At 41.6% G+C, this 12,928-nt stretch overlaps 1 protein-coding gene across 7 annotated transcripts in view; it reads left to right on the plus strand.

The window, feature by feature from the left end:
* mef2d (myocyte enhancer factor 2d) overlaps positions 1-11,257 on the plus strand; it is a 98,215-nt gene extending 86,958 nt beyond the window's left edge. For 4 of the 7 annotated variants that reach the window (XM_078790718.1, XM_078790717.1, XM_078790720.1 and 1 more), the window contains 4 exons: positions 2,239-2,356; positions 4,924-5,080; positions 6,460-6,528; positions 8,045-11,257. In XM_078790718.1, coding sequence (XP_078646844.1) covers positions 2,239-2,356; positions 4,924-5,080; positions 6,460-6,528; positions 8,045-8,477 — 777 coding nt within the window. In that variant the 3' untranslated portion in view covers positions 8,478-11,257. The remainder of the gene's footprint in view (positions 1-2,238; positions 2,357-4,923; positions 5,081-6,459; positions 6,529-8,044) is intronic. The other 3 variants (XM_078790721.1, XM_058053757.2, XM_058053758.2) reach the window with 1 other exon arrangement.
* The last annotated feature ends 1,671 nt before the right edge of the window (positions 11,258-12,928 follow it).

Here is a 12,928-nt window from a genome sequence, read left to right on the forward strand (position 1 = left end):
GGCGGTGGGGTACTCTAATGAGATCCAGCTAGGCCTGTCACGATAGCAAATATTCCTGGGTGTTATTGCCGATAAACAATATTATTGTGAACATTATGTTGAGGCCATTTTTTCATGATAATGCATATATGGCATAATAAAGCGAGTACATCGTACCAAAAGCAATAAACTTGAATTTCTCAAGTGTATTATGCTTAAATATGTTCTATATTGTTTGCAATTAGGATTTACCTAGGTTTTTTTTGGGAAGAGAACATTAGATTTGTAAAAATTACATTTTTGTATGTAGTGGGCAGCCATTATGAATTTCCTATCCAGAAAAAGTGTTTTTCCCGAAGTGATGTCGGCTAAGCTAAAGACAAACCGCGTCAGAGTCATATTTACACCATAGCGATAAGCCTTCAAAGTATTACTCATATAATAAAACACATTTTCATAGGCATTCAGGATAAGCGGCATAGAAAATAGATGGGTGCCGTGGGGCCTGCAGCCGCAGAAAAGAACACACTAACAAAGGCTATAAAGAAGCTGATTTCAACCAATAATTGAAGGATAAGCAACCCCACTGTAATTTACACTTAGCATTGTCTTCATCTCCATGTGTCTTCCTCATCAGACACGCTACGTCTCTTTTAGCAAAAATAGCATTTAAATATAAATCTAAATATTTGTGATTATGAATCAACGTCACTTCATCCAATCTGTTTTGTAGAGAAAGAGGAGAAAAACAAATACGCACGCACATGTCAATAAATTGTCAAGTTTGTTGTTATTTATCGTGCAGTGAACTTACTTATTTATTATTGTGACAGGCCTAGATCCAATAGAAAGATTCCGCCTTTACAAAGATGAGAATGCTGACTTTGGATTGATAGCTGACTGTATATCTCTCAAGAAGGCAAAATACTAAAGGCAGAATTTTTATAGGAACTTAACAGATTGTGTACATTTTTCTAGTGAAGTTGCAAGACTGTACACACAAACACACAGGCGTGCATGAGTAGGCATGCTTTTTACGTTTCTCGCCCTGGCACTCATGTTATCAAAGCAACCAGATGTTGAGGTTGAAAGTTTTGGGAAATGTTTTAAAGTAGGGCTGTCAAATTACAGATTAATCATAGTTGGTAATTCATCGTGATTAATCACCATTAGCAATTATGTCTGTAGTATGCCCATTTTTACTGGATTATATATATTTGTATTATATATATATATATTTGGGCGGCCGAGTGGTTAGCGCACGGACCTCACAGCTAGGAGACCAGGGTTCAATTCCACCATCAGCCATCTCTGTGTGGAGTTTGCATATTCTCCCCCCGTGCATGTGTGGGTTTTCTCCGGGTACTCCGGTTTCCTCCCACATTCCAAAAACATGCTAGGTTAATTGGTGACTCCAAATTGTGCATAGGTATGAATGTGAGTGTGAATGGTTGTTTGTCTATATGTGCCCTGTGATTGGCTGGCCACCAGTCCAGGGTGTACCCCGCCTCTCGCCCGAAGGCAGCTGAGATAGGCTCCAGCACCGCCCGCGACCCTCGTCAGGAAAAGTGGTAGAAAATGAATGAATATATATATTTGTATGTATTAACAGCTCCAAAACAAACTGAATATGTCAAGCTAAAAGATACCACACAACTTTAAAATCTATTTAACACTAGTCTCTTTAATAGGAGCAAGACATATGAATCACACTTTCAAGTGTGTTGTTCAGTGTAATTACACAAAAAAACATAATGTTATTGATGAAATAAATTACTTAGTTACTGCCATTGACTTTTGACAGCCCTGGTTTTAAGACAAAGAAGCATCAGTGTTTACAGATATGTGAACGTGTTCAGGCCTCGGGAGGTGATGCGACAATTAAGTCAGACTTACTAGATTTTCAGCTTGAAGCTTCCGGGAAGACTTGAAGAGGAGACAATGTCAAGGTAGAGGAATATTAGTGAAACAAGCAGGAGGCACAATGAAGCCTCGTGACGCTTGTTTACAGCGAATTAGTGCATGCATGCAGGGAGATGCATATGCTAACCTTTGATGAACATGCATGAAGTCATGTGTGGTGCATGCCTTCACTCTGACCTTTTATGGAGAACATAACCATGTTTCCTCACACATCAAAACCCCACCATCAACTTCCAGTTCACCATGGGAACCTAATGGGGTCCTTAGTCCACATGTGGACGCTCAGCAACACCAGTCCCCTCGTCTTTAACGTCCATGATGTTACTGTGTTCCCAGAATGCTCAGCGGCTCGGTGGCTCGCAGGTTCCGCAACCGCTGACTACACCTGTGGTTTCCGTGGCAACGCCCAGCCTGCTGGCACCTTTTTCCGGCATGCAGACGGCCTACAACACTGGTAAGATTGGACCAAACCATTAAATCTGATGTACATTATATGAACATTACATGTGTCTCTTTTTGCTCCCATCTCTCATGAGGTGAACTTACAGATGTAAACATTTTTCAACTGGTCTATTTCTCTCAAATATAGCAAATACTGTACTGTATTCTTGGTCTCCTTTGGCGCAATAATCCATCCACCTCACAAGTGTGACATCCAATATCAAGATGGCGATGAGACAGCATGATTATTATTACTAGTAGTAGTACTGTATACATTCACCTGGCCACAGTAAAAGACCACTTTAAAATGTGAAGCTTTATCACACAACACAATGTCCACCCCACAGTGGCCTTTTATTGTGGCCAGCCCACCTGTACAATGATCACGCTGTTTCATCAGCATCTTGATATGCCACACCTGTGAGGTGGATGGAAAGGAGAAGAGCTTGTTCAACAATGTTTGAGAGCAGTAGGAATTGTGTGTACAAAAAAAAATCAGCTCATGAAGGATGGTAGCCAAAATTAAAGTGTTAAGTGTATGGTGAAATGATGGTATATTAGAAATAAATGAAATATGATGTCAATATGGTACATTAGAGCTCCATTAAAATGATGTAAATAAGGCACATTAGCATTCAATAGGATGTAACTATGGTACATTAGAAGAAGTACATTAAATATGATGCAAATATGGTATATTAACAGACATTAAGTATGATGTAAATATGCTACATTAGTTCCCCATTAAAATGATGTAAATAAGGCACATTAGCATTCAATAGGATGTAACTATGGTACATTAGATGTACATTAAATATGATGTAAATATGGTATATTAACAGACATCAAGTATGATGTAAATATGCTACATTAGTTCTCCATTAAAATGATGTAAATAAGGCACATTAGCATTAAATATGATGTAAATATGGTATATTAACAGACATCAAGTATGATGTAAATATGCTACATTAGTTCTCCATTAAAATGATGTAAATAAGGCACATTAGCATTCAATAGGATGTAACTATGGTACATTAGAATTACATTCAATATGATGTAAATATGGGCGGCACGGCGGTCAAGTGGTTAGCGCGCAGACCTCACAGCTAGGAGACCAGGGTTCAATTCCACCCTCGGCCCTCTGTGTGGAGTTTGCATCTTCTCCCCGTGCATGCGTGGGTTTTCTCCGGGTACTCCGGTTTCCTCCCACATTCCAAAAATATGCTAGGTTAATTGGCGACTCCAAATTGTCCATAGGTATGAATGTGAGTGTGAATGGTTGTTTGCCTATATGTGCCCTGTGATTGGCTGGCAACCAGTCCAGGGTGTACCCCGCCTCTCGCCCGAAGACAGCTGGGATAGGCTCCAGCACCCCCGTGACCCTCGTGAGGAAAAGCGGTAGAAAATGAATGAATGAATGATGTAAATATGGTATATTAACAGACATTAAGTATGATGTAAATATGCTACATTAGTTCTCCATTAAAATGATGTAAATAAGGCACATTAGCATTCAATAGGATGTAACTATGGTACATTAGAAGTACATTAAATATGATATAAATATGGTATATTAACAGACATTATGATGTAAATATGCTACATTAGGTCTCCATTAAAATGATGTAAATAAGGTACATTAGCATTCAATAGGATGTAACTATGGTACATTAGAAGTACATTAAATATGATATAAATATGGTATATTAACAGACATTATGATGTAAATATGCTACATTAGTTCTCCATTAAAATGATGTAAATAAGGCACATTAGCATTAAATAGGATGTAACTATGGTATCTTAAAGGTACATTAAATATGATGTAAATATGGTACATTAAAGGACATTAAGTATGATGTAAATATGCTACATTAGTTCTCCATTAAAATGATGTAAATAAGGCACATTAGCATTAAATAGGATGTAACTATGGTATCTTATATGATGTAAATATGGTACATTAAAGGACATTAAGTGTGATGTAAATGTGATACATTAGGAGTTGGTAGACTATTAAATAAGAAGTGGAGTGCGATTGAAAAGTGTGTGAAAGCAGCCTTGGCGTATCCAACTGCGAGAAGCAGCTACTGCTCGAATAAACAAAGAGTAGGAAATCTTTACTTTTGCTGGAGCCTCATTTTAAATGTAGATGTGACCATAAAAGCTTTGCGCACACATTCATTAACCGTGAACGTTTGACATCAAAGTGTGCAGAGCATTTCAAAATAAAAGCTCCCACAAGTGGAAGTACATGTTTTCTCCGGTTGAGTACACTCAACTCTGACCCACACCGGCATGAGCGGCCTTCTGCCTCGACCGGTGGACGAGCTAATGCCTCATTGAGGCGACTGAGTAAGAATGGTGTTTAAAAAGAGTAATTATGTCATGAACATCATCTTTTGTGCCACGGAGGGGACTTAAAACCCACCATGAATATTCCCTTTGTTCATTGTGGGTGAGCTGCTGGAATGACTCCACTTCAAAGGTCTGCATTAATATGGATTAGTCCTGATGAATATTGATGCTGCGCAAAGTTGCGGCGTGTAAAACAATCCCTGGCTGCTTTCATCCCAGAGTACCAGCTGACGAGTGCAGATCTCACCGCGCTGCAGACGTTCACGCCACCGGGCCTGGTGCCTGGCAACATGGCTGCCTGGCAACAGCAACAGCAGCCCGCCATCACCCAGCAACAGCAGCCGCAGATCAGTCTGGCGTCGCTCACCAACTTGGTGTAAGCACACTTCCTCTTCCGCTGCACTCTTGACATTTGACCTTTTGCTTCACACGTGTGACGGCTTGGGCACACTGGCACGCAAAACACCGGGAGCACTTCCTCATCTCTGTGGTGACCTAGATTACACTCCCACCCCCCTCATCTCTGACTCCCACGCTGGTTTACTGTATCTGCCACTAGCATGGTTAGCCTGCTAGCTGCTAACCCGCACACACATACTGAGCCCTGTAAGCATACGCTGACTAGCAACCTTAAGGTTGTTTAGCACCTAGCTAATGAATGCAGGAAACACAAATTTCCACACTGACGTCAATTATCATCCTTAACTCATTCACTGCCAGCATCATCAAAAGAGCGTGATCCATACTGCCAGAGTTATGGGCATTTTTGCTGAAATTTCAAGACTCATACAATATTGACTTTAGACACAGTTCTTTCATCAGAAAAAATGAGTTTGTTTCTAGCCTTTTTAGGTCTTTATAAATCGGCTGTAGAACATCGGGTTTTCAACAAAAACACCTGGTTTTGACCAAAAAGAGAGAAAATTAGCTTTTTCTCCAGAGACGCAAATTCAAGCAGAACGGTGACTGACATCCTTATTTTTTGTTTTAGTAACACCTTAAACATTTGAGCAGTTGTTTATTTCTATGAAACAACAAAAACAACACAGGAAAAAAGATTTTAATTGCAACATAACATTTATTTGCAGATTTAGAATATAACAAAAAACATAACAGAGAATAATAATCTATCTACACTCAAGATGCATAAGACTTCCATCTGTAGCTCCCGCCAAAAAAGCAATAGATGGACATTTTTGGGAGTCAATGTTACTTTTTGAAAAAGTGAATGAGCTAATAGTCACCATCTTGGCTATGTATTAGAAGGGGAGGGACTATCTGTGAAGTGCCGTTAAAAAGTATAGAAGAAGAAGAGGCGAGAAAATACTGTAATTATTTGTCATTTCCAGTAAGTGTGCAAGATAATAGTTTTGGTTGAGCACACACTAAAGTACTCACCATAGAGAGTGCAAAGTATACTTGTTGAAGTGTGCTGATGTCAAATATTCCATTTGAGACACAGCCCAAGTACGTTGACATAGCTGTGAAAAAGGAGGGAAAAGATTAATTTGCATGCCAGGCCACTAGGGGCAATATGACCCACATGCGCACCATCTGTAATCGGCGTATTTGAAATGTGATGTCATGTGACGGCCACGCCATTAGCCATTAGCTTAGCATCACTGTCACACTGAACAAGTGAAGGCGGCATCATCGCATCCTGTTTAGACGTCTTCTTCAGTGGAAGTAAAGAGCCAACTGAGGTTTTGAGCGGCTGACGATTGTTTTGTGCCCTTCCCTACTTTTCTTTCACAGCATGTGGGGTGCAGACAAGCAAAGTGCGGAGATGGCTAACTGCATCTCCAACATTGCTGCTAACCTGAGGTGAATGTTAGCGTCTATCAATGCTCCTTGGCTCCGCCACCACCCGTAGTGTGAGGAGATGACAAAAAACAAACCTTGTGTTTTTTTGTGTGTGTGTGTGTGTGAGTTTGCTGTGTGGCTTCTTTGTCAGGCTGTTGTCACATCCCTCAAAGCTGCAGACATCTTTTTTGGAACAAAGACTGGAGTGAAGACCCGACACATGCTGCAGGGAAGACTCCCTGCTTTTACTCCAAAACACTCAAACGCTGCATGATTGACAGCTTTACATCCATGGGGACATGGCTTAGCTACGTAAATAGCGTGTCATCATTGTGTGGCGACTATTCAACAAAGTCAGTGGCACTGGAAGCCATCTTTCTGCTTGTTTTTGTCTTCTTCCCATTCTGGAAGTGACCTCGTGATTCTCTGTCCACGAATCAACACACTGCACAGTCTAGTCCTGCCCCTTAAAAAAAAAACAATATACATATATATATATATATACTGTATATACTATAGAAATTTTGCTAAAGACCCAACCAGGGTGCAGTAGTTGTCTGCTGCCAGAGAAGGCGCTGTTTTACCTGTTCCTTCCTTCCTCACTCTTTGGGATGATAAATGTATGAGCAACTTAGACAGCCGGTCAGCTGGCGAAGAAGTAAAACATTTTGGGAAAGAAGCCTTCTTCTGGCTGTGCTGGTGGTGTCATTAGCGCTCAGGTTAAGCTGCCCCCTCTCGACTCCATCACTGTCATCAGCAGACTGCTGACTCGACCGTTTTTACTGGCCGTCATCTAAGCTACCTGTTTGGGATCAGTGTGTGTATGTGTGTGTGCGTGGGCTTGTGTGTGTGTGTGTGTGTGTGTGATGGCCTGGAGCAGCGCTAACTTAACTTGCTCTCACTCTGCCAGCAAGTGAGGGAATATTAGCGAGGCCGTGCTGCAGCTGATGTGACATATTAGAACATTCCCGCCGGGCCAAAGGCAGTAATTGGGAGCTTCAAATTCACATCCAGCTGAAGGCTTGAGAGAGAGACAGAGAGAGAGAGAGAGAGAGAGAGAGAGAGAGAGAGAGAGAGGAACGTCCTGACGACCGTGTCAGAAGAGTGAGCATCACAATGCACACTTTTACATCGTTAAAAGTTGTCAAAGGTGTCAAAAGAAGTGATGGTTGCCACCTTTTTAGAACACTTCCTCTAAAGGGAGGAGCTGAGAGAGAGTGTTGTGTGCGGATTGGTGGACAGAGAAAGGCAAGAAGACAAAAACTAAACCTTGGTAGACATAAAACATTGACACTTATTCATTAGAGTGAGATGTTCGCATTGTGTTTTAGCTGAAATACGAAAAGGAAGAATGAGGCAACATGGTGTTGTTGATTAGCGGAGCCCCCCCCCATGTGTCATGAAGCATGGCTACTTATTTGCTTTCACTTGTCTGCTAATGTTGCTCATGTATGCTAAAACCGCTGCATTCATTCCTCAGTGGTGAGTTCAATCAGGATGTCTTACTCTGTGTGTTTTTCTGTGCTGCCCGCTGCAGGCCGATGGCTCCTCTCCCTCAGGGCACTGCACTGACCGTCAACACCAACCCTCATGTCAACATCAAGTCTGAGCCCGTCTCACCCAACCGGGACCGCAGCACTCCGAGTTCCACCGGGGGCGCCGGTGGTGGTCAAATGCACGTCCAGGGTGGGGCCGCCGTCACCTACCCCACGACCCTGCGCCAGGAGGCTGGAGGTCAAGGCCGCTCACCCGTCGACAGCCTGAGCAGCAACGGCAGCTCGTACGAGGGCAGCGACCGCGATGACGTCGCCCAGGGGCGAGGGGGCGGCGGGCCGGATTTCCACCACCAGCCCGGTGCCGCCAGCCTCCAGCAGCCCACCATGGTCCTTCTGCGGCCCGCCTCGGCCGAGCCCCAGGACCAGGACGGGGCCAACGTCAAGAGGATGAGGCTGGACGCCTGGGTCACATAAAGTGATGAACACTGCGAGCCGGGCCGGGCCGGGTCGGACTAAAAGAGAACTGGCCTGTGCACTGCTCCACACACACATCAACACACACACACCAGCCCCCTCCTAACACCTCCCTACACACGCACGCACACACACGCATGCTAACATGTGCACTTGTGTTTCCTCACGCAGACCTTGCCGCCGCGACATAACACAACCAGAACCAGACTACATTTGGGACATCATGAAGATTAGAAACCCTGAAGGGCAGAACAAACAATTCCCAGCATGCCTTGCGTATGCCGCGTTGCATCTGCGTGTCATGTCATTTGGACGGCAGAAGTGCCGCCTGTTAAGTCGCGCCGTTTTTCTTGTTAACAATGAGCTCCAGAATTTAGTCAAGTTAAGAAGGAAATGTAAGTACTGATTGGATTTGTTGCCGCGCTGAAAGATTGGCTTGCTCTTTCAATCAGGGATGAGCTGCGACAACACACAGTCGTGTCACATGCAGATCTTTTGGAGTGTGTGTGTGTGTGTGTGTGTGTGTGTGTGTGTGTTTTTGAGGTTCTTGACTCCATGTTTGGACTTTATGTTAGTGAACCGAACCATGTTGGGGCGTGTACATAAACAATGTTGTGGCTTTGCGTGTGTGATGAAGCGTTTTAATAATACTACTATTAATAATAATAATAATAATAACAATAGATGACGTGCACGCCACAGAGATTGTACATATGAGCTCAGTATTTGGTTGGAAGGAAGAAGAAGCAAACTGATTCTCAATGGAACTCCTTTTTTTATGATTATTTATGCGTGTACAGAAGTGTCATTTGTTGACAAGCCACCAGAGGGCGCTATTAGACAGAAAAGGGAAGGAGATTTTTCACTCACTGATGAGAAAGCGCACTTTACCTTAAAACCACCCCGCCACCGCACACACACACACACACACTTTACATGTCGGCTTGTGAAAAAAAAAAAAAATTGCACTTTTCTCCAAACTCCTGTATGTCCGGTCAGGTTTTAATTGGTGAAATATAATACTTCACTTAATGTGTCCACAAACGTCACACACAGAAAAGCATCATTTTATGGGAAAAAAAACTTGCTGCGGGTATATGACAGAATAACCTAATGTTATTTTATTCTGTATATTTTTTAAGAAGTGGTATTTTATTTTAATCAAGCAGGATGGTTGTTTCTCAGGAAGCAGTCATCCGGATCAATTTAATACAACAAAACCTTTGACTGAAATGTTGATGCAGTTTGTAGGCAGCGCCACCAGATGGCAGTGTCGCTTACCGCCTGATTCTTATTGTGTGACTTCACCGCCATCTTTCATTTGGAATCAGTCAGTCCCATTCCAACACATTTGAACAACGCACACACTGGAATCGATGCAAACTTTGATCCGTCCGGGTATTTTTATACTTTTAAGGTCATCACACTTAGAATGAACGTTAAACACACTCGCTGGACGTGGCAACACTTTTAAGGTTTTAGTGATGAAAAGTGCAAATGTATGTTTTTCTTCTAGTACCAAAAGTCTCATAGGAAGCTTCATCAGAAAGTTCCATTTTTAGTTACTGACAACTTCAGTCCAGATTGGGGTTGGGGTTTGCCCCCCCAACCCTCCCCCTGATCATCAGCGTCAAACGACATGCCCCTTTAAGGCAATGAAAGTCGTTAATTAGCGTCTTCATTCAAAAAAACATATCAATTCCAATATTTAACTCTTATTGAAAGTCATGTAATCTATTTCATTTGTTATGGCAACATGCGGACGTTTTTATAACTATTTATTAGAATAATGTGTACCAGTGGCGATACAATTTACGTACTTTTACGTTCGTTCATTTTAAGTACCATTCTGCGAGTTTTGGCTCCACCATGACGCCTCCAGCCATTTGTTTCCAAGTTAGCCCACAAGGGGGCGCCGCCGCAACCACAAAAAAGACAATCATTTTAAACGCTTGCGCCCGCCCCTACAAACTTATGGCACTCCTTGCTGGTGTACAATGATGTTTCGACGCCTCACTCACTTTCCAGTGTTAATTTGTGCTGTTTTGTATAGTGATATTGTTGTTATTATTATTATTATAAATATCATAATGACCGCAGCTATGTCAACATCATTTAGAATCTGCGGTTCTTTGTGTAGCTCAGTTTCATTTGGAAGTTATTTTATTATCTAAGGATATGCTATACATATATTTTGTCTGGGGGATTTTTTTTTCGTTATTTCAGAAGTTTAAACGTGTTTCTAATGTTGCACGATTTTTACGACACAAAGCCAATGTCACGAGCTAAGCGGTTTCAGCGCCAGCGTGCTGCGATGCCGCGACTTGAAGTCCGACGCACAAACGTCTCCACTCGGAGGAGGTCGCGGGGTGGGGGGCGGGCGTGCCACGTCTAAATAAGTTATTTGTGAGCAGACAACGATGTCAATGCATGGACGGAGGGAATACATTGTAATATCAACACATGTCATCACACAAATATTTAAAAAATGAAGAAAAAAAGTATAAAATAAATTATAGCTAATATATTGTGTTTGGCTAGTCTGCTTTTTTGTTGTAAAGATACTTTTTTGTTGTTTTTGGAGAATGATATACAATTTGTGTATATTTTCATAAATAAAAGTATGCACTGATATGTTATTACAAAATCTATACTGCTTTTACAAAAAAAGTGTTTGTTATTGTACCAAAGTATCCAATGGTCCCCTCTTGGCCCCCCTTTTCCCTTTTTTGCGTATGTTTTACCGTATTTTATATATTAAATAGACAAGTTGACCTACACAATTGTGTCACTTTGTTTGTGTGCGGATGTGAGCGAAGTGCCTCGTTGCCACCGCTAGATGGCACCCTGGCTTGACCACAAATGGACGCTGGGAGAACGTCACAAATTTAAAATAGAGGAAAAAGCAATAGAAAATGAATGAATGAATGTTGATAAAAATGAGAAAAATAGATACCGAACGCATATAAATAATGAACATGTAATAAAACATGAAATATAAATGATTAGAATTAAAGGTGGAGGAATCTTCATAGTCATTACATTCAAGCCCAATTCGGACTCATTTACTTGTTAGTGTATCAGAACATGTGACGGAAGAACCTTGTGTGGTAAATTAGCATATTATGCCGTCTCGATGGCATTGGCCGAAATAAGATATTAAAATTATTTTATTTTGAGGAAGTGATGGGTAATTTTAAATTAGCAAACCACGAACCAACTTTATTTGTAATTTTAAACGTAATTAAGGTGTTTTTACCCACTTTTTTGTCTCTCTTACGAGGTTATCCCAATGCAAATTAGTATATGCAAATTAGTAGATGATGTCATCGCGCGACGTCGAGGACAGCCAATAGCTGATCTTCTTACTGAAGAGTTATCAACCGTGTCACGAACACGCCATGAAACAAGAAAACAAGTAAAAACAGTGTTTGATAGTTTTTGGTGCTGAGTCCTCCACTCATTCTTGTTGTTTTATTGGCAGCCGTGAGAAACAGGAAGTCGTCTGGGGCTTCTAATAAGTCATGCCGGCGTGGTGGGAAGTTTCATGTCTCACACAGATACACACACTTTAAACAGGACCCTGTTAGTGAACATCCGCCATCTTGACTGAAACATTAATGTTTGTACGCGGTGTGTGGGCGTGGCATGCCGTCTGCCATGTAATTTAATTTCCACACGCTAATTAGATCACAGTATCTGCTACACACACACACACATTTATTTGTATTATCAAGTTAAAGCCACGCTGCCTCAGGCATAGATATCTGCACTGCAAGCAGTCAAAAGTGACCACCAAGCTTCTTTCTTTTCTTTTCATGTGTCTCGCAGTCCCTTAAATATATTCCTTTACACCTTGAATGCTTTATCAGGTGGTGAACAATAGCACCACCTACACCAGGGGTCTCAAACTCAATTTTGAGACCCAGTTTGAAACACCTGACCCAGACTGTATTTTTATAATAACAAGACCAACCAGAGCTACCTTGTTAGCATGACAACTAGCTATTTGCACATTTAACATAATGTAAACTATGATTAATGCCCAAATAATTAAACACATTCCTGACATCAGAGTGTTAACAATAGCTTGTTTATTGAAAAGAGACAATGTTATGATATGAAATGATGAGCTTATAGCTGCATGTTGTGTTGTGTTGCCATGGATGATGAACATGGTCCATCGCTGAGGATCAGCAAAGTCATCTGCAGCTGTCAGCAACACATTGCACTCCGCCGTGCAACCTCATCTATTTTAAAACAACTCATGATGAAACAGTTGGAGACTCACTGCAAGGTCTCTATGTTAGACATCACCGTCTACATAGAAACAGGTTTAACAGGGTTTTTGTTTTTTTTAAGTGAACACTTGAGACATCCTGTCTTTGGACATGAAAGTGCAGTGGTGCATATTTTAAAACTGAGCCCCTGAGTTTCTACTAAAACGTAAG

The sequence above is a fragment of the Doryrhamphus excisus genome, linkage group LG5 (genome assembly GCF_037039965.1).
Source record: "Doryrhamphus excisus strain RoL-2023G ecotype Guam linkage group LG5, RoL_Dexc_Guam_v1.1, whole genome shotgun sequence".
NCBI lineage: Eukaryota > Metazoa > Chordata > Actinopteri > Syngnathiformes > Syngnathidae > Doryrhamphus > Doryrhamphus excisus.